The sequence below is a fragment of the Leptopilina heterotoma genome, unplaced genomic scaffold, assembly GCF_015476425.1.
Source record: "Leptopilina heterotoma isolate Lh14 unplaced genomic scaffold, ASM1547642v1 Lhet_15, whole genome shotgun sequence".
Taxonomy (NCBI): Eukaryota; Metazoa; Arthropoda; class Insecta; order Hymenoptera; family Figitidae; genus Leptopilina; species Leptopilina heterotoma.
In genome coordinates this window covers 3,278,918-3,306,630 of record NW_025110867.1, presented here as the reverse complement: position 1 = coordinate 3,306,630, position 27,713 = coordinate 3,278,918, and the positions used below count along the sequence as shown (strand labels likewise).

The 27,713-nt window shown below is 26.0% G+C and overlaps 1 protein-coding gene across 1 annotated transcript in view; it reads right to left on the bottom strand.

Annotated features, from left to right (window-relative positions):
• LOC122498397 (potassium voltage-gated channel subfamily KQT member 1-like) overlaps nucleotides 1-7,117 on the bottom strand; it is a 168,779-nt gene extending 161,662 nt beyond the window's left edge. Inside the window, exons 1-2 of the mRNA XM_043606102.1 lie at nucleotides 6,831-7,117; nucleotides 3,390-3,561 (exon numbers count right to left, since the gene is read on the bottom strand). Of these exons, the coding sequence (XP_043462037.1) occupies nucleotides 3,390-3,561; nucleotides 6,831-7,038 (380 nt within the window). The 5' untranslated portion in view covers nucleotides 7,039-7,117. The remainder of the gene's footprint in view (nucleotides 1-3,389; nucleotides 3,562-6,830) is intronic.
• Nucleotides 7,118-27,713: the final 20,596 nt, after the last annotated feature.

The following is a 27,713-nucleotide window of genomic DNA, read 5'->3' as shown; positions in this document are numbered from 1 at the left end:
TTCCCATAAAGAATTTTAACAACAAATTTTTAAATAATTGAATTTTTTCGAAGAACTATTATAATAAAATTTTTAAGAATAATTACATTTTTCGAGGAATCCAGTTAAAATTGTATTAAAAATAATTGAAATTCTATGATGAATTTTATTATTTTTGAAAATAATTGAATCCCTGAAGAAGAATTTTATTATTTTTGAACAATATTTAATATTTGCGAAGAATATTATTACTCTTGAAAATTAAAACTTTTTAATTAAACTTTTTCAAAAAAATTAATTCCATAGAATTGTTAGTTAAAAATATGAAAAATTCAGATTTTCATAAATTTTAATTTGAAACCTTTTCAAAATTCAATTATTTCTATAAATTCACGCTCTAAATAATATTCAATTATAATCTAAAATTTTTTACTGAAATCCATTTTTAAATCAATTTTCAATGTTTTTTAAAATTGAATTTTCTCGTAAAGAATTTTATTAATAAATTTTTTATATAATTGAATTCTTTTGATAAATTTTAATAAAATTTTTAAGAATAATTACATTTTTTGAGGAATTCGTTTAAAATAATTGTAATAAATTAAATTCTATGCAATGAGTTTCATTATTTACGAAAATAATTGAATTCCTAAAAAGAATTTTATTATTTACGAAAATAATTGAATCCCTGTAAACATTTTATATCATTATTTATAAAAATCTTTGAATGATTGCAAAGAAAATAAAAAATTTGTAAATAATTAAATTCTTGTTAAATTTCTATTATTGTATGAAAATCATTAAAGGTTTGCGTAGAATTTTATTAAATTCTTTGAAAATAATTGAATTCTTTTGGAAAATTTTATTAAAATAGATATTAAAAATCATATTGAATTAAGGAAAATTTTTGAAAATAATTAAAATTTTGCCAAGAATTTTATTAAAATTTTTGTAAATAATTGAATTTCGAAAAAGAATTTAATTATTTCTAAAAATAATTGAATATTTGACGAGAAGTTAAAAAAATTTTTTAACACAATAATTGAATTTCTGCGAATAATTTTATTACTTTTAAATAATATTTTATTTTGAAGTGAAAAATGGGTTATAATATAAAAATGTATTTTGATAAAATACAATAATAAAAAATGAAATCTAATTACCTATTCCTCTAAATAAAAAATTTCTATTTAATGCAACTTTAAAATCTTGGCGTCAATTACTTTCATCAATTATAAGTTAGAAAAATTATTGACGCCAAGATTTTAAAAGTTGCCTTAAATAGAAATTTTTTATTAAGATGAATAATTAAATTTCATTTTTTGCTTATGTTAATCATGAAATTAAATTTCATATTTTGTTTCAATTGAAAATATAATGTGAAACATTGACTTAATTCGGAAATGTAATTTGTAAAATTAATAAAATCAATCATTATGAAAACTTTAGTTATAAATTTTGTTTGGTAAACTTTTATTTCACTAATTGTTTGGACAATTACAAAAAATTTTATTCGGCGAAATTTTTTGCATCAAAGATGCTTTTGTTGGGATTTTAAAACTTTTCGCGTCATCTCAACTTTTTAATAAATGGATAAAAGTAATATTAAAAGGGAAAGTGTTTAGAAATTTCTTTTTTATTCAATTTTTTTGAGAATAATTCCTTAAAAAAAAAAATACGAAATTTATTGAAATATATATCGAGATTTTAACCCAATTAATAATATTCCAGAATATTTTACAAACCCGTTTAGGAGTTTAGACTCTACGCTTGTCTGAATCGCAAAAAGTCGCTATTTCCCAATGGGAAATTTACAACTGGCGTAGTACTGCGCCAGCACTGGCAGCACTGGCGGCAAGGCTGAGAGCCAGCACTGGCATGGCACTGGGATGATAACGCCGTCTGGTGCTGCCGAAGTACTGTCTGTCAGTGCTGCCAGACAGCACTGGACCAGTGCTGGCTGAGAATATTGCCGCAATAAATGCCGTATTGTTATTAATTAGTCGTAAATTAGTAATTATAAATAATTTAACAACAAAATGGTAAATAATATTAATAAATAGTTATTATTCATAAAATATTTCTCTTCTTAAAGAAATTGTATTAAAGATGGAGACTAACAATGCGGATATAGTAAATGAAGTAGAAAAAAATTGTTTATAACATTTAAAAATTAAATAATAAACAATTACAGTAAGTGTGCATTAGATTTTCATATTTTAGTACCTAACGATTAGAATCTAGAAATATCGCAAACCTATGAAAATAAACAAAATTGCTGACGAGGGGAATCGAACCTACGACCTACGGACTAACAGACTAACGCTCTAACCACTATGCTAACGACACATGTGTACAGTAAAGTATTAATATCTCAGTATCATTCAGACTTACAATTATTGAATTAAAGATGAGAACAAAATTGAGATACGTTAGAAATAATAAATTGAAATAAATTAAATTAATATATTAAGAATCCACAAATAAAATTTCATCTAACTAAATTTTTAATAATTAAATTAAATTACTTTACTTATTGCATTTAACATTTTACGTAATTCTTAAATTACGTGGTAATTTTTTAATAAATTTTTATTCATAGTAAGAAGTATAATAGTATTTTAATAGGAACCAAATTATTATTGAGATTAAAGTTTAAATTTTGTTTCTAATTTTAATTTTTTTAAATAATTTATTATTTACAAAATTAGACAATTGTTTTAAATTGTTATTATTAAATTTAATAAGAATAAAAAATGAACAACTGAAAAGTAAAATATTAATTTTTTTCAATAAATTTATATTTATAAACATTCATAAACTTTTTTTATAATTTTTTTCAAGTTTATGGCAAAAAAGCAATGTTGGCAAAGAGCGTCGTGAACAATTTTTCTATACTCAGCCAGCACTTGCCGCCGTGGCTTGTCCAAGCTTTGGCGAAACAAAAATTCTGTACTGCGCCAGCACTAATTGTCGAGGCTCGGCTAGACTACGTTGAACAATCGTCTGAGTACTAAACCAGTGGTGAACATCGGCACTACACTGGCATTTCCCATTGGGTTTTTCAGTTTTCTTTGCTTAAATTCTACAAAAGTAAAAGCCAAGTTTTTACTTAGCGGCGATTCTTAATATTTTTTCAAGGATTAAACAAAATCCTATAAAGATTTTTAAAGACGAAAAGTATTTTTCTCCAGAGAATAAATTTATATTATATTCTCCTTTAGAATAAAATATCGTACACTGTCTCGACATTTTTCTTTCTCCTCTGGTACGTTTTTAAATTTTTTTTTTTTTTTTTGAGAAGGACTATTTTTACTGATTTGTTGACAGTTTTAATATAGGAACATGAAAAATGTCCTCATATGTCAACAGAGTGATAAAGTTTAATGGTGATTGAAAAATCTACTTACACAGAAAAGTGGTACAGGAAGCACTTCCAGCCAGTAGGACGTTCCAAGAAGTTGTAAACTTGGCCCTGAAACGTTGCCTTTCCGGCGCGTCGATGTTCTTTTAAGCGATATCGACCTTCCCACGTGTTACGATCGCCACTAACACCACCGAGTAAAAGACGCGGATCAACCCCTGAAAAAAGTAAAATTTAAATACTCTCTAAATCTGAATATGTGAAATTTCACTTATTGTACGTTATAAGTCGTCCTCTCGATCAATAAGTGCATATACACTTATAAATAAGTGAATTTTTCACTTATTCTGAGTGAAATTTCACTTATCATAAGTGTATATGCACTTATTGATCGAGAAGACGACTTATAACGTACAAATATGTGAATTTTCACATATTCAGATTTAGAGAGTACACAACATTAAAATATTGATATGTAAAAAAATTTTTATTCCTTTATTATAATAACACAAAATAATATCTTTTTGAATAATAATGAGAATAATGAAAATAATGATTGCAAAAAAAAAATATTTAGTATATAATTTTTTTCTATTAAAAAAACACGAGCATAAAGTTAAAATATAAATATATGCATATATTGTATGTTAATACAAGTGTTTGCGATCGTTATAACCACGAGCTTTGTGGTAGCATTACATATAAATTGTATCCTCTTTTGTATTACATAAGTACACAACAAACAGTTTACCGACCGTTGAAAACTTTTGGTGATTCGTGAACCTTTATTCCAATAGATGAAGCCCCGTTTGCAAAAATTTCTTTTTCAATGCTCCACTTGCCTCGATATATTTTTTTCCATTTATTATGATTATTGTAAATTGAAATTTCACTATAAAGGTGCTCATTATTATATATATTGTATATTAAATATTTTACATATATGTTCAAGAGGCCTTAGAGGAAAAAAATTTTAGGTTATGTTCTTAATTTTTGAAATAAAAATAATACAGTAAGATACTCAATAATTTAAAAATTATTAATGTACACAAGTCTTCGCTACATTCAAAGTATTCAATAAAATTAGATTCAAATATAAAAAATTAAATAAGAAATATTAATAAAAAAAAAAATCTGACACTAACATAACGTACAATTTGTTTACTTCTTAGGTACCTTTTTTGAGAGCGCGTCACATTTATAATTTATATTTGAAAAATAATAATAGAAATAATAACTTATAATAATTAATCAAAATAATAATAATAATAATTTATAGTAAAAATAATTAAAAGTAATATTATTTATTTATTTAAGTCTCAGCCCTATTTATTAATTTACAATAAAATAAGTACATCATAAGTAAATAATAAAAATTTTTATAAAATAATAAAATCTATTATTTATTTGCATAATAAGTAAATAATTAAGTTTTAAATGATCAATAGAAATAATTATTTTAATAAATTATGATAAATTATATAAATAACAAAATATAATGAAAAATTGTGCAAAATATTTAAAATTCGTAAAATTTTAAATCTTCACGAACGTATGAGACGACTCTATTGATTTGACGATTGTTTCAATGAACTTCAATCCACAGAAGCACAACAAATGAAACTCTTTTCGATAATTTCCGGATTATTTTAAACTTTACACGAATATTCTCACCTCTTAAAAATATTTTAATGATTATATAATAGTATAATAATATAATAATATAATATATATAATAATATAATTGTTATCAATATTAATAAAAATTGAAAATAATAAAAATATTACAATATAATAATTTTTGTATTTCATTATGTCCACACTTTGAAGTCAGTTTTTGTGTATGCTTTTGTTTTTATTTCTTTAAAGATATTGTTTGACAGATTGAAAAAATGCAGGTATTTTTTCATGATTTATAATAAAACAATATTTGAAATTAGAAAATATAAAAAATTATGATTAAAAAATAAATTTTGTTTATTATATGCTTTTTTCTATAACAAATTTTGTTTGACTGATCTAAATTAAGCAAACTTTTCTCCTTTTTATTTATAAAAAATATGAGAAAATTGTTAATATTGTTAAAAAATTATAATTAAGAAATAGGAAATATTTTATGCATAATTTATATTTCTTAATAACAATATTGTTCAGAAACTCATTCTTTTCTTTTGGAAAAGAAACATTACATAAATTCTATTCTATTTGTCAATTACAAATTTTAATTGAAAATGAAATTGAAACTTTTTAAATTTTTAGAAAATAATGGAAAAAATTTTACTCAAAAAAATGTTCTGTTACATTTATTTACGAATTTCTTTAATTATAAAATTATTCGAAAACATCAATAACTTTTTTTTTTAAATAAATATTTAATCAATATTATTTTTCCATATGAATTAAGAATTTAAAAAATTTCAAATTCAAATCTTTTTAAATTCAATAACTTATAAGAATATTTTTTTAAAACATGAAGATAGCGATTGCTCCGAGTCGAAGACTCGGAGTGATCGATTTCTTCATGTTTTGTAATAATTAAAGATGACCGAGTGATAAAATCATTGTTTTATATTATAAGAATATTATTACAGTAACTTTTTCAAAATTATTTTCATCATTTCAAATCAATTATTATTTTCTACAATGTTTAATTATTTTTTATGAAAATAATTGAATTCCTTAAAAAAAATTTTATTATTTATAAAAATAGTTGAATTATTGCGAAGGAATTTATTAAAAAAAATTTGTAAATAATTAAATTCCTGAGAAATTTTTATTATTTATGAAAATAATTAAATGTTTTCGTACTATTTTTGAGAATTTGAAATTGATTGAAAAATAATTGAACTTTGGGTGAGAATTTTGTTATTTATATAGATAATCAGGATTTTGACGAGAATTTTTTTTTTAAATTTGAAAGATAATTGAATTTTATGAGAAAAATTTCATCACTCTTGAAAATAATTGAATTTCTGTAATTATTTGTAATTTTTTAGAAATTGGATTTTTTTAGGGTTTGAAACAAAAATTTGAATTACAAATTTTTGAATTCTATTATTTTTAAAATTGCTTATTTTAACCTAAAAAGTTAGCTGTTAGTGTTGTTAATTATTTAAATAATGAAAATAATAATAATAATAACTTTTAATTTATTTATATTAATGTTTATTAATTTATAATATTAATTCTACAAAATGAAAATTACCAAATAATGAAAATAATAATAATTAAATAAAAAAATAATTAAATTAAAATTAGTGTCGAAACATTTTAAAATTAAATTGAATATTATTTTTTATGCTTGCAGATGAGTTTTTGTATAATTTAAATAATAAACAATTTTGATAACTGTTTATAAATATTTGTTTTATATTAAAAAACAATAATTTTATTTTAATTTTTTAAAAGTTTAATTAGGAAATATTTCTTATTTTCAGTATGAAATTTTCCTTTTTATATATATACATATATATATATATATATATACCTTTCTTAGTGGCAGCATTTCGTGATCTGATACTTGATCTATGATGATAATTTGGCACTTTCAAGGTATCAATATCATCGTATGTTTCACCATTATCACAATCGATGACAAAAATTTCGGGATGCGTTCGATAATGTCGACTAAGACCATGACGTGGATATTCATCAACACACTCTGATAAATCGTTTCCTATAAACTCGCCTTCCATAATTCTCACAATTTTCACATAACATTTTGCCGTCCACTCACAATACAACCATTACATATTCATGTATTATCTATTAATAAACGACACTTTATCATTTTTTCTCCCCAATTATATTTCAAAAAAAAAAAAAAAATTTTTTCAAATTTTTATAATTAATAACAATTTACACCCGTTTTTTGCGCTTCTCTAAACTGATTTACATTTATTATAATATTCACTTTTTCTCTCACGAATCACAATAAGAAAATTTGGGAAAAATTTTTCATATTTTTTAATTATGAAAATTTTTTATTGATCGTTTATATTATTTACTTATACATTTTTTAAGATAATATTTTATATTTTTTAAATTTTGAAAGAAATTTTTAGTGTCTATTTACTTTTTTATAATTGCAAACTGAGAAATTTTTTTTAACTGTGACTTTTCTTTTTTTTTTAAAGAAATTTTGGACAAGAGAAAAATTCAATTTTCTTATCGTGAAAAAAATGTCAGCGCGCAGTCGAAAGAAAGATTTGCACTGACTGACCTCTTTGGAGACCGCGTTACTGCATCAATCCAATTACAAAGAAGAACCAATGTGAGTTAAGGTCGGTAAGTTGGTGGTAATCGTGTTGGACTTATGTTCTTCTTCACGAAATACGTATATATATATATATATACATATAACTTATATAACAATTAATAATAAGAATTGATATTTCATATTATCATATATGTTAAAGATTTTTTTTTACAATTCAAAATATTAAATGAAGAATAAATTAAAATATTGAAGATGAAAAATTTTCTTATATATTTGACTTGAGAAGAAAACTTTCAGTGGATAATTTTCCTTTAGATATAAAAGACGCACCTTTCAGTAAGGATTTTTATTGTTGAGGCTACTTTTCAATATAAACATTTAATATAATCCGTTAATTTTTAAAATTTTTGTCCGCCATATTGAATCCACCATTTTGAATTTTGAAAAACTAAGTTAAAATACGTAATCAGCGACACCAAAAACCCTTTGACAACAATATACACCAAAATCTGTTAATTTTTTAAATTTTCGGCCGCCATATTGAATCCGCCATTTTTAATTTTAAAAAACTAAGTTCAAATTCGTAATCAGCGCTCCAAAAAACCCTTTGATACTAATTTAAACCAAAATCCGTTAATTTTTTAAACTTTCGGCCGCCATTTTGAATTTTTAAAAACTAAGTTAAAATTCTTAATTATCGTTTAAATAAAAACATTTACTTATATTAACCGTATTTTTTATAATGCTTATTAAAAATAAAAAATACCATTACTCTAAGAACTTGTTCAATATCGAAAATAGAATAAAAATATTATTTAATTATTAACAGTTCGAACGTTTCACTAAACAGAAACTATTCTCCACAACAAATATTGCTTTAGGCGAACATTAAGTCTACCTTGAATATTCTTATCGTACCATGTTTCATATACATGCACCTTAGCCTCTATAATATTGTGTACTTAAAATGTCTATACATCTATACAGATTGTGTACATTCCTCTAATTTCAACTGTTATTAAACTCAAAATACTACGTATAAAATTTCAACATTAAAAAAAGTGAAAATTATCTTTCTTTAAATTTTCAAAAAAAAATTTTTTTTTTTTTTTTTTTTTTTTTTTTAATATGAATACATGTATTTATATTCTATACACACTAATAAAACAAATAAATAAAATTTTTCAATTTCATTAAGTAATTACAAATGATAAATAGAAAAAAATTAAAATTTCTCACCCTTACAAGAAAAATAAGAAGGAAAGTCCCTTGAAAATAAACGCAACTACATATATTGAAGTAAATGTGAGATGGAAAGAGATAAAAACTAGGTGGAAGCTTTTAGAGATACAGAGAATATCCGTATTTAGAACCATTGTTCTTACGTCTTTTGTGGTTTTGTTGAATCCCAGAATTTATTTGACGCAAAATAACCTCAAACTAGAAATAGTAATATTTGACTTTAGAAAAAAAGGAAAAAAAAATGTACACAAACATTGTTGTATACAATTTGGAGATTATTTTTTAATTACCATTGTGTTAATTATTTAGTCACGCTTAGCTTCTACGTCGGTGCTTCTATCTATAAATTGAGCCCCTATGAATTTTAATTATTGAAAAAAAAAATGTTTGACCTTCATTTCTGTGATACGCCCCGTTAAATAGTGGGCGGTACTTTTTAATAAAATTGCAAATGGGCGTTACTTTTAATGACACGCCCACTAGGAGCGTTATTGTGGTGTTAATTAAGAGCACCACAAAATGGGTTATGTTTATCTCTCAATACACCTCAAAGGGGCGTTACTTTATACTGTACACTTCATAGTGGGTGGTAATTATTACTGAAACGCCATAGGTGGGCGTTACTTATAATGACACGCCCACTATAAGCAATATTATACGCCACGTTAACTAGTGGGCGTTACTTTCAATGACACGCCCACTATAAGCGCTAGAATACGCCCCGTTAAGTAATGGGCGGTACTTGTTAATAAAACTTTAAATGGGCGTTACTTTCAATGACACGCCCACAATAAAGCTCTAGATTACGTCCCGTTGACTAGTGGGCGGTACTTGTTAATAAAACTTGAAATAGGAGTTACTTACATACGTTAATAGGCTAATTTTAGACACACCTCAAAGAGGCGTTACTTTTATAATGTACGCTCCTAAGTGGGCGGTATTATTTTTGAAACATTTATGGGCGTGGTTTTAACTACAACCGAGTTTAAAATGGGATGTAATATATTTCAAGCACACCCTAAAGAGACGTTAATTTCTACGATACAACAAATGGGTATAGCCTCAAGTGGGAGGTAACATTCGTGACCACGCCTTAAGTGGGCGTTACTATTCTTACCACGCCTACAGAAAAAAATATTCCTAGAATGGATGTGTCTTTTATAGTAACACCTTTGAAACATCTCTCTAAATAAAATTGAATCTAATCAAAAACAAATTTAAAGAAAAAAAAAGGAAAATTTTTTTTTCCATGTTTCATTGATTCAAATTTTGCTAATAAGAGAAAACAACTTACCAGTTAATGTGTCATTGTTGTCAGATTGTAAAGTTGCACTGGTGTCGGAAATAGGTGAAACAGCAGGTTTTAAATCAGATGGTGGTTCTAAACTCAGTAAATCATGGCTACCACCTCCGCCACTACCATTCTCTCCTCCCACATGAACTATTGTTACGTTCAGACCCCTGTTACCTAAATGACAAATGAATTCATATTGTAAATACCATATTAAACGTAAATTAAATACTAAATTATTTGAATTATTTAAGGGACAATGAAAGTTGAAAATTGTTTTCATACCTACTGAATAATTCAATTAATTTCAGTTACCATAATTTAGTTTCCAAAACTTTCCAACATATAGTTACATTGTATAAAGTTTCAGTAAATATTGGAAAAAAAAATTTTTATTAATTTTTTATACCATTGTTTGAAAATGCAAAAAAAAATTTGACATTGCCCAGTGATCTAGATTACCAATAAAAGGAAAAAATCCTTTGAGTAAATTATTAACATAAAAGTTTTTAATTATTCGATCAAGTAATGGACGTATTTTTCTACACTGTAGTAAAATATAAAAAAATTAAATTTTAGCCGCCATATTGGATCCGTCATTTTGAGTTTTGAAAATTTGACTATTCGACTATGCATTGTACACTATTTTCTATCCACTTTTCATGAATTTAATGTACAAATAAAGAATTAAAAAAAAAAAAATTTCACACAGTTTATTGGAAAACATTTTTTTCACCTGCTTTCTAGTTAAATTAATTTAAAGTTACACGCTTTAATTGAAAATTTTATCAATAATCTGAGATGGAATTTTCTTTTAACTTGAAGTATATCAAAATAGTTTACTAGCCACCGCGCGTACCTAACTCTAATTAATTAATTCTTGATTAAAGTGGTAATCAAAAATTTCTCCCGGGCATCATTAGATAGAATGTCGCTCTCATCAATTTTCAAATATTTATCGTGTTCAGTTTATACAGGAAAATTCAATTGAATATAATTTTCATTTACGTATCACTATTCATTGAGTAATACAATATCAAGTGAAATTGTAAAGATCAAAGGTAACGATTAATTACATGCTCTACATTATTTAAGTTTATGAATAAAATATATATATGTTGTGACGAAGTGGTTTCGTCATGATATGTTCATTATTTACTTTCTTTTTATTATTACAATTTCAATTAATAATTATTTGATTTTGGGTTTAGCGCCTTAGTCCTTTTGACTTTAAGGCGTAGAGAGAAATGTAAATTCCCCTTTTTGACAAGTGTATATCGGCGTATCGCGAAGAATGTAGCAGACGACAAAAGCACATTTTTGAGTTAGTTGGATTTGGATGTTGATGAGATAAGACGTACTTATGAGATTTATAAAAAGTATAAGAGTATATTGTACGAAGGAATATTGACGTTGTATGTAGTTGACTTGTGTTATGTGGAGAATTTAATAGTTTGTTAATAAAGGTTTGTTAGAAAAGAAATTGTGTTTTGGTTGTCAAAAGAATAACAAGGAATTATAATCTAGTAATTATTTAGACTTGAGATTTAGTAAGTATAATTTTCTGTTTGACAAGAGTCGTGTCTCAAATGACCAAGTTTCCCTTTTTGGTTATTTTCCTGACGGAATCTCCTTTGAGATATTATAGTGAAATTGTTGTTACTTGGTCGTGTTATTGAATATCATATCTTTTTAATTTTTGTTAATTTTTAATAATAAAATTAACTGGCGTCTGACTATCACGTTGGCAATAGAAAATGATTTGTGACGAATAAGGGAAAAATGATTTATTAAATTTTGTATAACTTTTAATTTATTATTAAAAGAAACGTCATAAAATTGGCGCCCAACGTGGGGCACATTTGTTGGGAAATTTTTGAGACACGACTAGAAATTATTTCATGAAATTAGACTTGTGAATTTTTGACTTGAAATTATTTTTGTGACATGTATTTTTGATTTGACTTGGGAGAGGAGAAGAATTTATATGTATTTCTATATTTGACTTGGGAGAGGAGGAGATTTACATGTAAATTGTTTTCTTTATTGTATGTGACTTTGGAGAGGAGGAGATAATTGTGTAAAATGAAACATTTTTACACTTGAGAATTTTTGTTGACGGCATGGCGAGAGACGCCATAACCTCAATTTAGACATTTTTTTTGGAAGTTGAATAGTTTGTGTAATTCTTGGACGATTTCAGTAATTTTAATTTTACTAAATTCAGTGAATTTTTCTTGATTTTTCGCAAGTGATAAATAATTTTTGCCATTATTATTTAAATAATTAGCCAACACGTGCTTGGTGTTGAATAAAATCATAATAATTACGTGACATATAACGCATGCGCGTAGTGATAATTTTTCGCATCGTTTTTCAAATTCATTTTTTTTTTAGAAATTGTCGGTCAGTGGAAAATTTCGACTAGGGAAACTATTGCGCATGACAAAAATTAGTCACGTAGGCTCGAAAATATTACTCATGCAGAAATTGACAAGAGAAGTTTGACTTGGGAAGGGAGATGAAAATTTCTGCCGCGAGACAGTGAAAATTTTAAAAGGACCAGGGCCGTATTAAATGGGAGACGTGCCCCCTTTTTGTTAATAATTAACAAATTTTCAAAATTTTTATCTTTTTTTTTAAGTTTGATGGAAATAAAATTAATTAAACAAATTATTAAATAACTTTAGGACCGTATATAATTTGTGTAGTACCCTAAAAATTAACTTTTGTTACGACGATTGGAAAAATTTAACGAATTTTTCCAAAATAAAATAAAATTACCCTAATTTATTTTGACAAAGCGTGACATAATTATTTTTTTTACTTGTTTAAAATTTGTCTAAGAAAATGGCTTTTGCAATTGAGATAATGACTGACTACAAGGAAAGAATGACAAGACTGATAGATAGTCCCGATATTAGAGATATTTGGAATTCTATTGCCAAAATGCCTGTAGGACAAATAGTAACATTGTTACTTTCTCAACAATTGTCAATTTCGGGGACTTTACAAGTTCTTCGAGAAAGATTATTTCGTATTGAATTAAGGAAAATTTTTACAGACGAGATAGATATTCCTTTTTGTGAATTGTATGATTTAGGAAAAACAGACAAAATTTTTCTTCTTGAAGCCTTAATTGCGCCAAAAGAGGAGGAAATTTCCAATGTTTGCCAGACAAAGGGTGGAGGAGAGACAAGTGAGAGTGGTGAGGAGACTACCAATCCCAGGTTAAGAGACATGGGTATTTTGGGAGAAATTGATCAAAATCAAGAATTAATATCAGGGAGGGGAGAGAGGAACTATTCGTGTAGTAGACAAAGTCCGACAAGCGAGTCCTTACTGAGCCCCCCAATGGTGATTCAAACCCCAGTTATGACGACAGCTAGTATCCCTACTACTTCTATTTTGACTACAACCTCCCACACACTATCATTGCCCGTAACTACTACAGTTATGACTGCACCTCAACCTATTGTTTCGGCTACAATGGCACCAAATGTCATTAGTTTACGACAATCAGTCGCTAGACTCAGTATCAGTCCCGAAATCAGACATTTAAACAAATTAAACAAACAAATGACTAATACTCTTTTCCCTACTGACGAGCAACATTGCCCTACTAGACAGGAAAATAATTTTGAGTGTCCTTTAAATGACGTGGTTCCTCATTTAAAAAGAGAAGAACTTCTGTCTCATTATCAAAATGAAAATTTTGAACAAATTGAGAAAGTACATTTTTCCCAGAACACTCATAATAAGAGTAAATTAGTTAGGAAGAGAAGTGACCAAAATATCCACCGACTAGTACAGGCTAATCAAAAGCATCTGTCCAAAGGGGGGATATCTAAAGACGAGAGAGTTAGTGTTAGTACAGATAACTCAGACGAACCCGAAAATATTTCGACTAGGGAGAAAAAAGTTTCTCGTAGTAAGGACCAACGCAAACGACGAACCAATAAAATATACAAAGAAAAGAGCATAAGACGAACATTATTCACTGATTCATCTAGTGAATCTGACTTAGACGACTCAAGTGAATCTTCTATTAGATCAGACAGTAGTAAGACAATCAGGAGGTCAAAAACAATTAAAATATTAATTAATTGGGACATTAAATTTTCTAATGAAGATAATGCTGATCCTGAAGATTTTCTCAACAGACTGGAAGATTGTAGAAATTGTATGTTGATAGATGACGATGATCTAATAAACTCAATTCCAAGTGTATTAAAAGGTAATGCAAGTCGATGGTACAGGACCATAAGACGAGAAACTAAGACATGGAAGGCGTTCAAGCGAGCTTTTCGACGAGAATTTTTGACTACAGTTGACGATGACGAGGTTATTGATGAATTAAGGGCTAGGACACAAGCAAAAGGAGAAAAGATTTCTTCTTATTTGACAAGTTTAAGACTTATAATGGGACACTTAAAGAGACCCATACCAGTCAAACAACAAGTTAAAATAGCTTACAAAGGCCTTACGCCAATTTATCGTAGACAAGTTGACTCATCTGGTTTGGAATCTTTGACCAAATTAGAAAAGAATTTACGACAATACGAAAAAGTAAAGGACTTGGACGACAGATATGTTCCCCCACCATCGAAAGACAAGATGCGTTTTCCGGCTGCTGCATTTCATGGTACCAATAAGGATGACAAGACGCATGGGACGAATAAACATGAAAACGATATTGCGGCTATGGAAGACAAGGGTGCAACAGAATTGAGTGAATGTCAGGAAGCAAATAAAATGAAAGGAGAGAAGATGAAAAAGAAGACTAAGGGGGAAAAGAAGGCTGAGAAAACTACTAAAAAAATCGACGCTCTCAACCAAACAACCCCCACCATTGCGACACCAACACCAGTGCCGAATCCAGCGATGATGTATGCGGCCATGGTAGCGGATAATTGGAAGAAGAAGCAACAACAGAATAACCCTGTTAATACTGTCGTTGCCCCAGTAGGTCAAGTTTGTTCAACTGGTAGTACTAGTGCATCAACTCCCTTCTATGGTGCATGTTTTTCTTGCCAAGCAGTGGGACATAGAGTGTCAGAATGTCCTTTGAGAATCTGTTTTGCATGTCAGCAACAAGGGCATATTGCGACGCACTGCCCCAGTAGAGTAAAGCAGACTGAATTTTGCTTAGCCTGCAAAAGACCAGGGGTAAATTTCTTAAGTTGCCCGATTTGTGTGAATATAAGGAATGTTTTGGGAAACGGACCATGGGGGGCGCAGAAGATGTCTGTACCCCCCGCCAACCTCCTTCACACTCGATAATTAAAGTTTCTCAGAACAAAGAGAAAACTAATATTATTGAGAAAAATAGGGATGAAACTGACAAAATTAAAGGTTTAAATTCTTTCCCTATTAATGAAGGTGCATCTTGCAGTTGGGACATGGGTGACATGGTAGTAGTTGACAAGAGTGGGGAGAAACCACTCATAAGAAGCGAAGTTAGGGTAGGAACTGAGGAGTTAAATGAGAAAAACTCATTCAAATTTTTGACATGTGATAAAAGAGGATGTAAGAATGAGAGAGACTTATTTAATTTTTCATTTAGTGATGTTGAGGTCAAGAGTGGGAATAATGATCCACTCTTTAAGTGGAGTTTAATTGAGGGGATGAATGATACTGACAAGGGATTAGTATCAATGATCCAAGGGAGGGGAGAGGTTGTGAAGGGCACAACTGACCCATACCTTAAAATTGACAAGGATGTAGACAGTAGCCGAATAAAAAAAAAAGACGATTTTTTTTAATGCACATTGGCAACAAATCTTATGAGGCACTTTTTGACCCTGGAGCAATGATATAGGTGATCAGCAACAGAGTAACAGAGCCGTATAGGAGCCGACTACAACCATGCAAAACCTCAATAAGGATCGCTAGTGGTGGTACGAGAGAGACTACAGGGTTGTTTAAATTGAACGTTACTGTAGACGGACATACTCAACAACAAAATTCTTCATTCAGTTACACTAGACATCATTCTGGGTAGTGACTTTTCCAAAACCTGGAATATGAATGTTCAACTTAGACCTGGTATATCGCCAATATGGATTGATTGATCACAGAAGGATTTCACCTTAGGAATGGATTGACAGGATTAAACGACTTGACGCACTGCGATACTTGGTGACAAAATTCATTGACAAGGAGAAAAATAGACAGACTTAATACTATGACAAAAATTAGTTTTTGTCATTTTTGTTGAAATTAATCTTAAAGTCGGTGACTTAGTTCTGAGGAAATCTCATAAATTATCAAATAATTATCTCCTTTAGTTTTTGTACTACGAACCAAAGACAGCCGTAGAAATCCCAAAATCCATGTCACAGACTTAGAGAAATATTAACCTGGTTAAATCAAGTATAATTTTTACTAACTATTTATTTATTTTTAAGTTATGTCTCAACTTGGGTAAATTTCGGCAGACAACTTAGAGGGAAGTAGTGACTAATCTAGTCAATAAATTGAGCCTGGGAAGTAAACAAGGATTCGAATGCAGTTAATGAGCCTGGAAAATTTCCAAATTACTTTTTGGTGTGAGGACCATTCTATTCTTGACGAAGCAGAATCTAACCGACGACCTTCTTACGGTAAATTAGGACCATACAGAGAGGAGACCAAGGATTTGATAATTGCCGTACGAGTTTGACAATGGCAATGAACTGCTTACCGCTGGAAACAATCAACATGGCCATCCAGAAATTGATGCAGTGAACAGAACCAAGAATTAAAGACTATAAGTGAAGTGAACTTTGTAAAATTTTTTTTTATGTGTTGAAGTAGGATAATGTTTAGTTAATTATTATATTTTTTTTGTTTAGTATTGTTAAATGAAAAAAGTTTTTTTTTTTTATTGATTTGATTTGTTATGAGTTGTATGTTTTTGATGTGAGTTCGAATGCATAAGAGTTAGATTCAATCTCAAGGGAGGAGTTTTGTGACGAAGTGGTTTCGTCATGATATGTTCATTATTTACTTTCTTTTTATTATTACAGTTTCAATTAATAATTATTTGATTTTGGGTTTAGCGCCTTAGTCCTTTTGACTTTAAGGCGTAGAGAGAAATGTAAATTCCCCTTTTTGACAAGTGTATATCGGCGTATCGCGAAAAATGTAGCAGACGACAAAAGCACATTTTTGAGTTAGTTGGATTTGGATGTTGATGAGATAAGACGTACTTATGAGATTTATAAAAAGTATAAGAGTATATTGTACGAAGGAATATTGACGTTGTATGTAGTTGACTTGTGTTATGTGGAGAATTTAATAGTTTGTTAATAAAGGTTTGTTAGAAAAGAAATTGTGTTTTGGTTGTCAAAAGAATAACAAGGAATTATAATCTAGTAATTATTTAGACTTGAGATTTAGTAAGTATAATTTTCTGTTTGACAAGAGTCGTGTCTCAAATGACCAAGTTTCCCTTTTTGGTTATTTTCCTGACGGAATCTCCTTTGAGATATTATAGTGAAATTGTTGTTACTTGGTCGTGTTATTGAATATCATATCTTTTTAATTTTTGTTAATTTTTAATAATAAAATTAACTGGCGTCTGACTATCACGTTGGCAATAGAAAATGATTTGTGACGAATAAGGGAAAAATGATTTATTAAATTTTGTATAACTTTTAATTTATTATTAAAAGAAACGTCATAATGTATTATATTTAAATTTATTCTCATGAAATGAAAATTTTAATATTTAACATATTTTTTCTTCTCGTCAATTTAACATCTAATTAACGATTCAACATTTAAATTGAAAAATAAATAGAAAATTAAATTTATAAACAAAAAAAATAATTTAAAAGCTATTTTAAATTTCCTGTTTTCTCACAAAGAGAATAGATCTTTGAAATAAACGTTTCAAGGAAGGTGAAAAAGCAGGTTAATTTAGTTGAACTTTGACAGCTTCGTGTATCTAATAAAATGTCAAGACCAAATACTGAATAAAGATTCTCTATTTTCATAAAAAGTATATGTCCGGAAATAAAACTAATATTATTATTCTCTTTTAAACAACTATTAAGGGGTTACGCGCCACCCTAAGAATTTAAAAAGAACTTTGCAGCTGCTTTCAGTCGTCTCACAGTACGGCAAAATCGCTTTCGGAATAATTTCGAATTACAAAATATCGTGTTCAAAATGTATGTCCTTTCATTTACCTATAATTAGAAATTTTTATTTTTTCGAAATTCAAAATGGCGGCTGAAAAATGTCAGGCAAATATATAAAACTTCGATTATGCAAAAAAAAAACAACTGTAAACAAATTTTCTCAGCACAAATGACTAAAATCAATATATAACTAACATATTATGATAACATCTTATCAGTATGACTAATATTTAACAATATTTTAAACAATTTTTATAAACAAATTGTGATTTTAAAGATACAATTATTATAAAAACCTTTCTCTTCATATCGCTTTTATTTCTTTATAGTTGCAATGAATGTTGAAGATAAAAATAATTGAACATTATATTATTTTTGTTATGAACGATTTAATAAAAATTGTTATTAACAATTTTATAAACAAGTTAAGAATAATTGATTGAATGAAAGCTGAAAAAAATAGTTGCTTCATCCATCGAGTTTTTTTTACTGTAGGTACTCTTATGGAATCTTTGAGATAAAAATTATTGATCACAATTATTTATTACAACTTTATAAACAATCTTTATAAACAAATTCTGAATTGGTAATACAATTAAGGGTGTAAAGATATCGCTTTTTATTCCACTACTTTTTTTATAGAATTAATGCATCCTTAAAATTGAATTTACCTATAAATTTTTTTCAGTAATATTATAAACAATTTTTGTAAACAAATCCATATTAACAACAATTAAATATAAAAAAATAGATATTTCACCAACTACCTTTTTTCTATAGAATTAATTAATCTTCAAGCTAAAATTTAATTCTCAATACTTTTCAACAGAGTTATAAACAATTCATGTTGTTTTTAATCATTAATTTGTTTAAAAGAATTATTTATAAAGTAGTTGAAAAATTGTGATTTAGCTCAAACATTCATTAAGCGAACTGTAAGAAAGTCTGTGGAAAAAAATAACTATTTTTTCAGCTTCAATTCTTATCAATTATTAATTTGTTTATAAAAAAATAATGTTATATTTGTTTATAACAAATTAAGTTAAATTTTTTATAACAAATTAAGTTATAATTATTTATAATAAATTAAGTTATATTTGTTTATAACAAATTAAGTAATAATTGTTTATAATAAATTATGATATATTTGTTTATAACAAATTAAGTTATATTTGTTTATAACAAATTGAGTTATATTTATGTTTATAACAAATTGAGTTATATTTGTTTATAACAAATTGAGTTATATTTGTTTATAACAAATTGAGTTTCATTTGTTTATAACAAATAAAGTTAAAATTTTTTATAATAAATTATGTTATATTTGTTTATAACAAATTAAGTTATAATTTTTTATAAAAAATTAAGTTATATTTGTTTATAACAAATTGAGTTATATTGGTTTATAACAAATTGATTTATATTTGTTTATAAAAAATTAAGTTATATTTGTATATGACAAATTAAGTTATATTTGTTTATATTTATATTTGTTTATAACAAATTGAGTTACATTTGTTTATAAGAAATTAAGTTATATTTGTATATAGTTATATTTGTTTATAACAAATTGAGTTATATTTGTTTATAACAAATTAAGTTAAAATTGTTTATAATAAATTATGTTAAATTTGTTTATAACAAATTAAGTTATAATTGTTTATAATAAATTATGTTATATTTGTTTATAACAAATTAAGTTATATTTGTATATGACAAATTAAGTTATATTTGTTTATAACAACTTGAGTTACATTTTTTTATAAGAAATTAAGTTATATTTGTTTATAACAAATTAAGTTACATTTGTTTATAGCAATTTGAGTTACATTTGATTATAACAAATTGAATTATATTTGTTTATAACAAATTAAGTTATATTTGTTTATAACAAATTAAGTTGGAATTGTTTATAATAAATTATGTTATATTTGTTTTTAACAAATTAAGTTATAATTGTTTATTAGAAATTATGTTACATTTGTTTATAACAAATTAGGTTATATTTTTTATGACAAATTAAGTTATATTTTTTATGACAAATTAAGTTATGTTTGTTTATAGTTATATTTGTTTATAACAAATTAAGTTATAATTTTCGATAAAAAATTAAGTTATATTTGTTTATGACAAATTAAGTTATATTTGTTTATAACAAATTAAGTTAAAATTGTTTATAATAAATTATGTTATATTTGTTTATATAACAAATTTAGTTAAATTTTTTTATAAGAAATTAAGTTATATTTGTTTATAAAAAATTGAGTTATATTTGTTTATAATAAATTTTTTGTAAAAATTTTAAAGGAGACTGAAAAATACCATATGCAAATTTTTTTAGCCCACTATCTTCAAATGTGACCCTTTAAATTATCCCTGAAAACTAAAAAAAATTTTTTGCTTTAATTTAAAATTCTATTTCTGGTTTCACTGAAAACAAAAGAAAATGAAGCAAATAGTATATTTACATTTTTGAATTAAAAAAAACTAATTAATTTTTTTTCTATCTTTTTACATATGGGTCCTTTGAGAAATTAGAGAATTCCCTGTCATGCAACATCTCTACATTTTCCCAGATAGGAGATGGGAACACTATTGATTTAATAGAACTGAATATCTGCTTCACTTCATAGAATTGTATATTAAAATTCGAATACATTTTCCCTAAATTGTTATTCAATGTAGACCTATATAATTCTACCTTATATTAGGAAATATGAATCACTTCTTTCCCTTGTTTTTCTTCTTTATTTCGAAACTTTGCACAAAAATAATATTATAAAGGAAAATTTAATCTAGCCATAAAAATAATTTATCACAGTCTTTTAAATATTGAAGCATTTTCTCTTTTTTAATAGGGAAAACTTTTCTCATTAGGGGGTTCAAAAAAAAAAAAAGCGGTTTGCCTGTTTAGATATTTTTGATTAATGATAGTGCACTCTATTAATTCGAATTAGTCATTTTCCATATTGACCATTATGAGCAATTTATCATACGTAATGTTTTTTTAGATTCTGAGATTTGTTATAGTTTTCTTTTTCTAATTTTCTCATAATACTAATTTTTCTAATGATAAAATCGAGGGAAGGAAAAACTTAATTTCAAATATATTGAAAGTGTAATGCTATTTATAATATTCTTTGTCATAATTTGTTTTTGGAAAAAAATATTTAGGAATATTATATTGTGGTTTGATTAATTTCAGTAATTTATTACTTTGCGCAATGCTGTCTTGAAATTAACAGTTGAATTAACAATCTATTGTGTAATATCCACAGCTGCAGTAATACTAATATAAATTCTACTGTTACTCTGTAGATGCAATTAATTATAGTGTAAATTCTGCAAGTTTTTTCATTTTAAAAATATTTTAACATTTCCAGGGTTGTCATAGGTCAGGAGAATCGGGGAAAAGTCAGGGATTTTTATTGAAGTACTGAAAAAAATTGAATTTAGAAGAAGTTACAAATGATTGCAGAAATTCAATTTATTTTTTAATGTAATAAAATTCTTCGCGGAAATTCAATTATGTTCGAAAAATTTTTAAAATGCCACGCCAAAATTTCAATTATTTTTAGAAATGACAAAATTCTTCTCCAAAATTCAATTATTTTCAAAAATTTTCCTCAATTCAATCGCATTTTCAATATTTATTATTTTATAATAGAATTTTTCAAAAGATTTCAATTATTTAAAAAAAAGTGTTGATAAAATTTAAAGCAAACATTAAATTATTTTTATAAATAATAAATTTTTTACCGAGATTCAATTATTTTCATGAATAATAAAACTCATCATAGAATTTCAATTATTTTTAATACAGTTTTAACTGGATTCCTCGAAAAATGTAATTATTCTTGAAAATTTTATTATAATAATTCTTCGAAAAAATTCAATTATTTAAAAATTTGTTCATAAAATTATTTATGAGGATTCAATTTTAAAAAACATTCATTTATTCAATAAATTATTTATTTTTGTATTTAAATAATTGAATTCTCGTAGAAATTTCTAATAAAAATTAATTAAAAAATGAATTACAGTTAAAACTTTACATAATAATTGTATATTAAAAGCATTATAGCATGAATTTTCAAAAATAATTGAATTTTGAATATTTTTAAAAATAATATTTTTCGATGAATTTACTTATAATTGTATTAAAAATATTTAAAATCCTGTGAAGAATTTTATTATTTAGGAAAATGATTGAATTCTTTTAAAGAATTTTTATTACATTTTTTTTAAATAATGGAGTCATGTGAAGAAATTTATTATTTTTGAAAATAGTTGAATTCTTGTAACGAAATTTTATTAAATTCTTTTTAAATATTTGAAATCCTGTAAAGCATTTTATTATTTATGAAAATAATTGAATTCTTAGAACGAATATTATGACAATTTTTTTAAATAATTGAATTAATGTGAAAAATTTTATTACTTGTAAAAATAATTTAATTCTTGGGAAGGACTTTATTAAAATTTTTGTAAATAATTTAATTTTTTTGTTGAAAAATGTTATGGAAACTTAAATTATTATGAAACATGAACATGAATTCTGTAAGTTTTATATTCGAATAATATTTAAACATTTCTATTATAATTAGAGTCTAATAATAAGTTTTGTTGGAACTTTTGTGCAAAATGCGTATTTCATTCAAGTTTGCAAATTAATTGCAACAACTTATTATCAGTCTCTAATTATAATAGAAATGTTAAAATAATATTAAAATATAAAACTTGAAGAATTTCCAGGGGGTAATTCCATGGAATTTTTCGACGTCGGAACTAAAATGTTAAGAAATTAGGTTAAGATTCGACCTAACAACAAAAATAAGGAGATGACAATTAAATTTCTTTTTAATTATTCTTAGCTCGTGTTGAACTTCATTTTGAAAAAATCTTTCTATAAAATCCGAATATGAGAATGTAAACAATACTTCGAAAACTGCTGCGGTTGGGCGTTCGCTCCCTATCTGCTTTTCCTACCGCAAGGAAGTTACAAACTTACCAAATAGTTTTCAAAGAACTTTGAAATCGATACCTGTTCTTACAACCCACCCATAAATTGTTACCCACCCAAAATCATATCCCGAAGGATATAAAAAATAATATTACAATTGCGATATTAATGGAGTGTATTAGCCAAAAAGAATTTCCATTAATTTCTAGCAAAACAGTTTTGAGTTATTAATTTTTTTCTTAAATGTTGCAAAAATTTGTTATCATAAAAAAAAATATAAAAACTTATAATTTCAAAAAACGGTTTAAAGCGTTTTTTTTGGTTCGTTGTGAACTACAGTTTTTCCTATTTGCATAAACTTTTCATTATTTTTTTTATGTTAAAAATTTTTCTGTAGTTTACTTTTATTTTTTTTTTTGGTACCTTGACGGATTCTGAAGAAATGAAGTCAACTCCGATTAAAAAATATTAATATTTAAAAAAGTTACAGTGGTTTTTGTAAGTGGGACATGTCCCACTTACAGATTCTGGAGAAATGAAGTTAACTCCGATTAAAAAATATTAATATTTAAAAAAGTTACAATGGTTTTTGTAAGTGGGACATGTCCCACTTACAGATTCTGGAGAAATGAAGTTAACTCTGATTAAAAAATATTAATATTTAAAAAAGTTTCAGTGGTTTTTTTAAGAGGGACACATATGTCCCGCAGGCGTTAAAGGATTAAATTCCTTTCTGGGGTGTTGGCCACGATTTTTTTTGTTAAAATTTTAAAAAATAATATATTTTATTTTACCTGCCCTGGAAGTTTGTGGAAGCAATCCCTGGATCTCTTCTAGGGGCATTGCTTGTCCAAGATGATCCCGATGACGAGGATGATCTCTCATGCCTCCTTAAGTAGCGTATTTGATCTCTGGTTGCGCGTTTCCGCGTCCAAGGATGTATGCGGCGCGGTATCAGGATTGGGTCAGGGGTTGGGGCCAGGATCGGGACAAGGATATCGGGTGAGTCCTGAGGGACTCGTGGCAATGGCGGCGGACGGTGATGGTACGTCATCGCCCGGCCGTCACACCTACCACCATGCCCCGGGCAACAAGAGATTTAAAAAAACTTCCTCGTCACTTATCCTTCTTTATCTGCTAACCAACGACACTCTGAAAAATGAAAATTTAACAAAACATTATTAACATATTCATAAAACGTTAGAATTTATTTTTTAGTACAATTAATATTATTAATCAAAAAAATTATCTCTAACCGAAAAATATTTAATTTTAGTTTTGCCATAAATAAAAAAGCAACTTGAGTCGCTTCTCTCTCTCTCTATGCAAATTGCTCTATTGTGATAAATAAATTATCCTAATTAAAAACACAAGTCTTTTTAGTTTATTTTCACGCGATGACGAGACCTATTTTTTTTTTGCAAATTCAATGCAATTTTATTGATCAACAACTCAAAGTGGGTTATAAAATAATTTAAAAATGGTTTCACGGCAGATTAGCTTTAGCAAAAAATTTGACGCGATGTTTGTAATTATCGCATTAAACCAAATGATATTCTTTTTTTTTGTCAGAAAAAAAATGTTTCTCGTACCAATACCATTTGCATTTGAAGTTTTATTAGTTTTTTTTCATTGAATGCATTTTATAGGCGCTGCCACCGCTGTAAAGAATATTCAAGTCAACAACTTGTTTTAGTGCAAAAAAAAATAGAAAAAAAAGTTTTAATTACCCCCCAAACTCTTTAGCAAAATTCTAAAGTGGACATTATTTTCCTAAAGTTAAATTTTCCGTCTATAAATAAAATGCAACTATTTTTACTTTCTGGTCATAAATTAAATAATTTATATATGTTCATACATATATGTATACATATATGCATTTAAACTGCCTTTATAAACATAAAAGTTATTTTATTAATATTACTTTGAAATTAAATAGATGCTTTTTATGCACACAATAAACTGTTCTTGTATTTAAAATTCAAATTTGTTGTATATTCGTAAGTGGAGAGAAATAAAAATTTATGAAAATTAAATAAAAAACTAGTTAGAAGTTAATAAATTTAAATTGCCTTTTATTAAATTAAAAGTAAACTTAATTCTTTTTATATTTAAAAATAAAATTGGGTCAAAAAATAATTTTGCAAGGCAAATTTTTAGTTTGGATTTAAAAATTTTCCCCTGCTTTTTGAATCAAGTAATAGGTTAATAGTTTCTTTGGAAATAATAAAAGAGAAATATTTATGTTTATTGTATAAAATTCGATCGTTTTTTATACGGGGGCATATTAGAAAGAAATAAACGCCTCGACAAAACACAGTGAACTTTTTGCAAAGTGGAACAAAGTTGGATTACATTAATTCTCGATTCAATATAAGTAGACGACAATGCTTTGGTGCTTCGTCCATATAATAGTTTTGCGGCGCGAATAATAAAAATCGATATGAAGCATGTCTGGGCTACTGGGTCTAGTTTAGTGAAATTGTACACTTATTATAATATAACATGCGATCCATAGTCCTTGGCACCAGTTAGCTGCCAGATAATATCACTTTGTGTCATCATTCAGCTGATTTTTTTGTGATAAATTTATTAACCATTATGTTTCATCAATGAATAGTTATCACATTTTCATTTTCAATTTAATGACTTCCTCTCCTTTGTGACTTGTACATTTATTACCGTAACATAATTCATGTCTAATTATTTTTTAATGCATAGTCATGTAATCAACTGTATTTAATAATAATATTAATAAAAATAATAATAATAATTCCGTGTCCCGTTGGAACTTTATTTTAACTGGAGAGCATTAGGACTTGTTCTCTTGCGCGGGGTTGTTGGCACCAAAGCCAAATTCAGTCAAGAAAGGAAGAGAGACACAACAATGAACAAAAAAAATCGTCAAAGTGGTTAAAGGAACATCAGGCTTCACAGTGCCCCTAAAAAGTATTTTAGGGGAAATAGGGGACTGAAAATTAAAAAATAGGGGACTTTTAGGGGACCATAAAAATTGGTTAAATAAAGATAAAAATATAATTTATTTATACAGGGTTGCCACAAAAATTTTATTTTATTTTTCCTTGACTGTTCCCTGATTTCCAAGCACAACTTTAACTTTTTCCCTGACCCTAAAGAATATTCTGATTCACTCTAAAAATTATTAGATACTCAAAAAAATGTTCTATTAAATTTATTTACAAATTTCTTCAAAAGTAAAATTATTCGAAAACATCAATAGTTTTATTTAAAATAAATATTAATTCATTTTTTTATCATTGGAATTAAGTTGTTCAAAAATTTCAAATTCAAACCTTTTCAAATTAAACAACTTGAATATTATTATAAAACATAAATAAATGGATCACTCCGAGTCGAAGACTCGGAGTAAATAATAATAAAATAATAATTTATAATAATTAAAGATGCGACCGACTGACAAAATCATTATTTTATTATTGTAATAATATTTTTACTGTAATTTCTTCAAAATTATTTGTATCATTTCAATTCAATTAACATTTTTTAGAATTTTTAACTAAAATTCTACTTTAAATCAATAACATCAATAATTATTCAATTAAACTTTTTCAAAAAAATTAATTCTAAAAAATTGTTAGTTAAAAGTATGAAAAATAATAATTTAATTCTACGTGAAATCAATTATTTAAATACAAAAATAAATAATATAGAATGTTTCTTGAAATTTAATTTTTACGAAGAATTTTTATTAACAACTTTTGAAAATATTTAATTTCTTTTAAGGAATTTAATTTAAATTTTAATGAAATTTATTATATTAAAGAATTTTATAACAATTCTTAGAAATAATTGAAAACTTTTTGAAGAATTTTATTAAATTTTTTTAAAATAATTAAATTTCTGAGAAGAATTTAAATAATAATTTTTGAAAAAGAATTGAATTCTTGTCATGAATTTTGATATTTTTCAAAATAATTGAATTTTAGAAAATAACTTTATTAAAATTCCTTAGAATAATTTATTTTGTGGGAAGAATTATGAAAATAATTGAATTTTCACATAGAATTTTATTAAAGTTTTTAAAAATAATTGAATTTCTAAGAGGAATTATAATAAAATTTTCAAAACTAATTGAATTTCTGAGAAGATTTTTACAATTTGTAAAAATAATTGAATTCTTAAGAATATTTTGATAAAAACTTTTTAAATAATTGAATTCCTCCAAAAATTTTATTATTTATGAAAATAATTGAATTTTTAAAGTGAATTTTATTAAAACTTTTCTTTCTTTTCTTTCTAATTGAATTCTTGCATCGAATTTTATCAAAATTTTTAAAAATAACTGAATTTCTGAGAAGAATTTTATTAAATTTTTTGAAAATAATTGAATTTTTGAGAAGATTTTTTAAAAAAATTTTGAAATTAATTTAATTTCTGCAAAGTATTTAATTACTTTTCAAAATAATTGAATTCTTGTGATGAATTTTGATATTTATCAAAATAATTGAATTTTGGAAAATAATTTTATTAAAATTCCTTAGAAT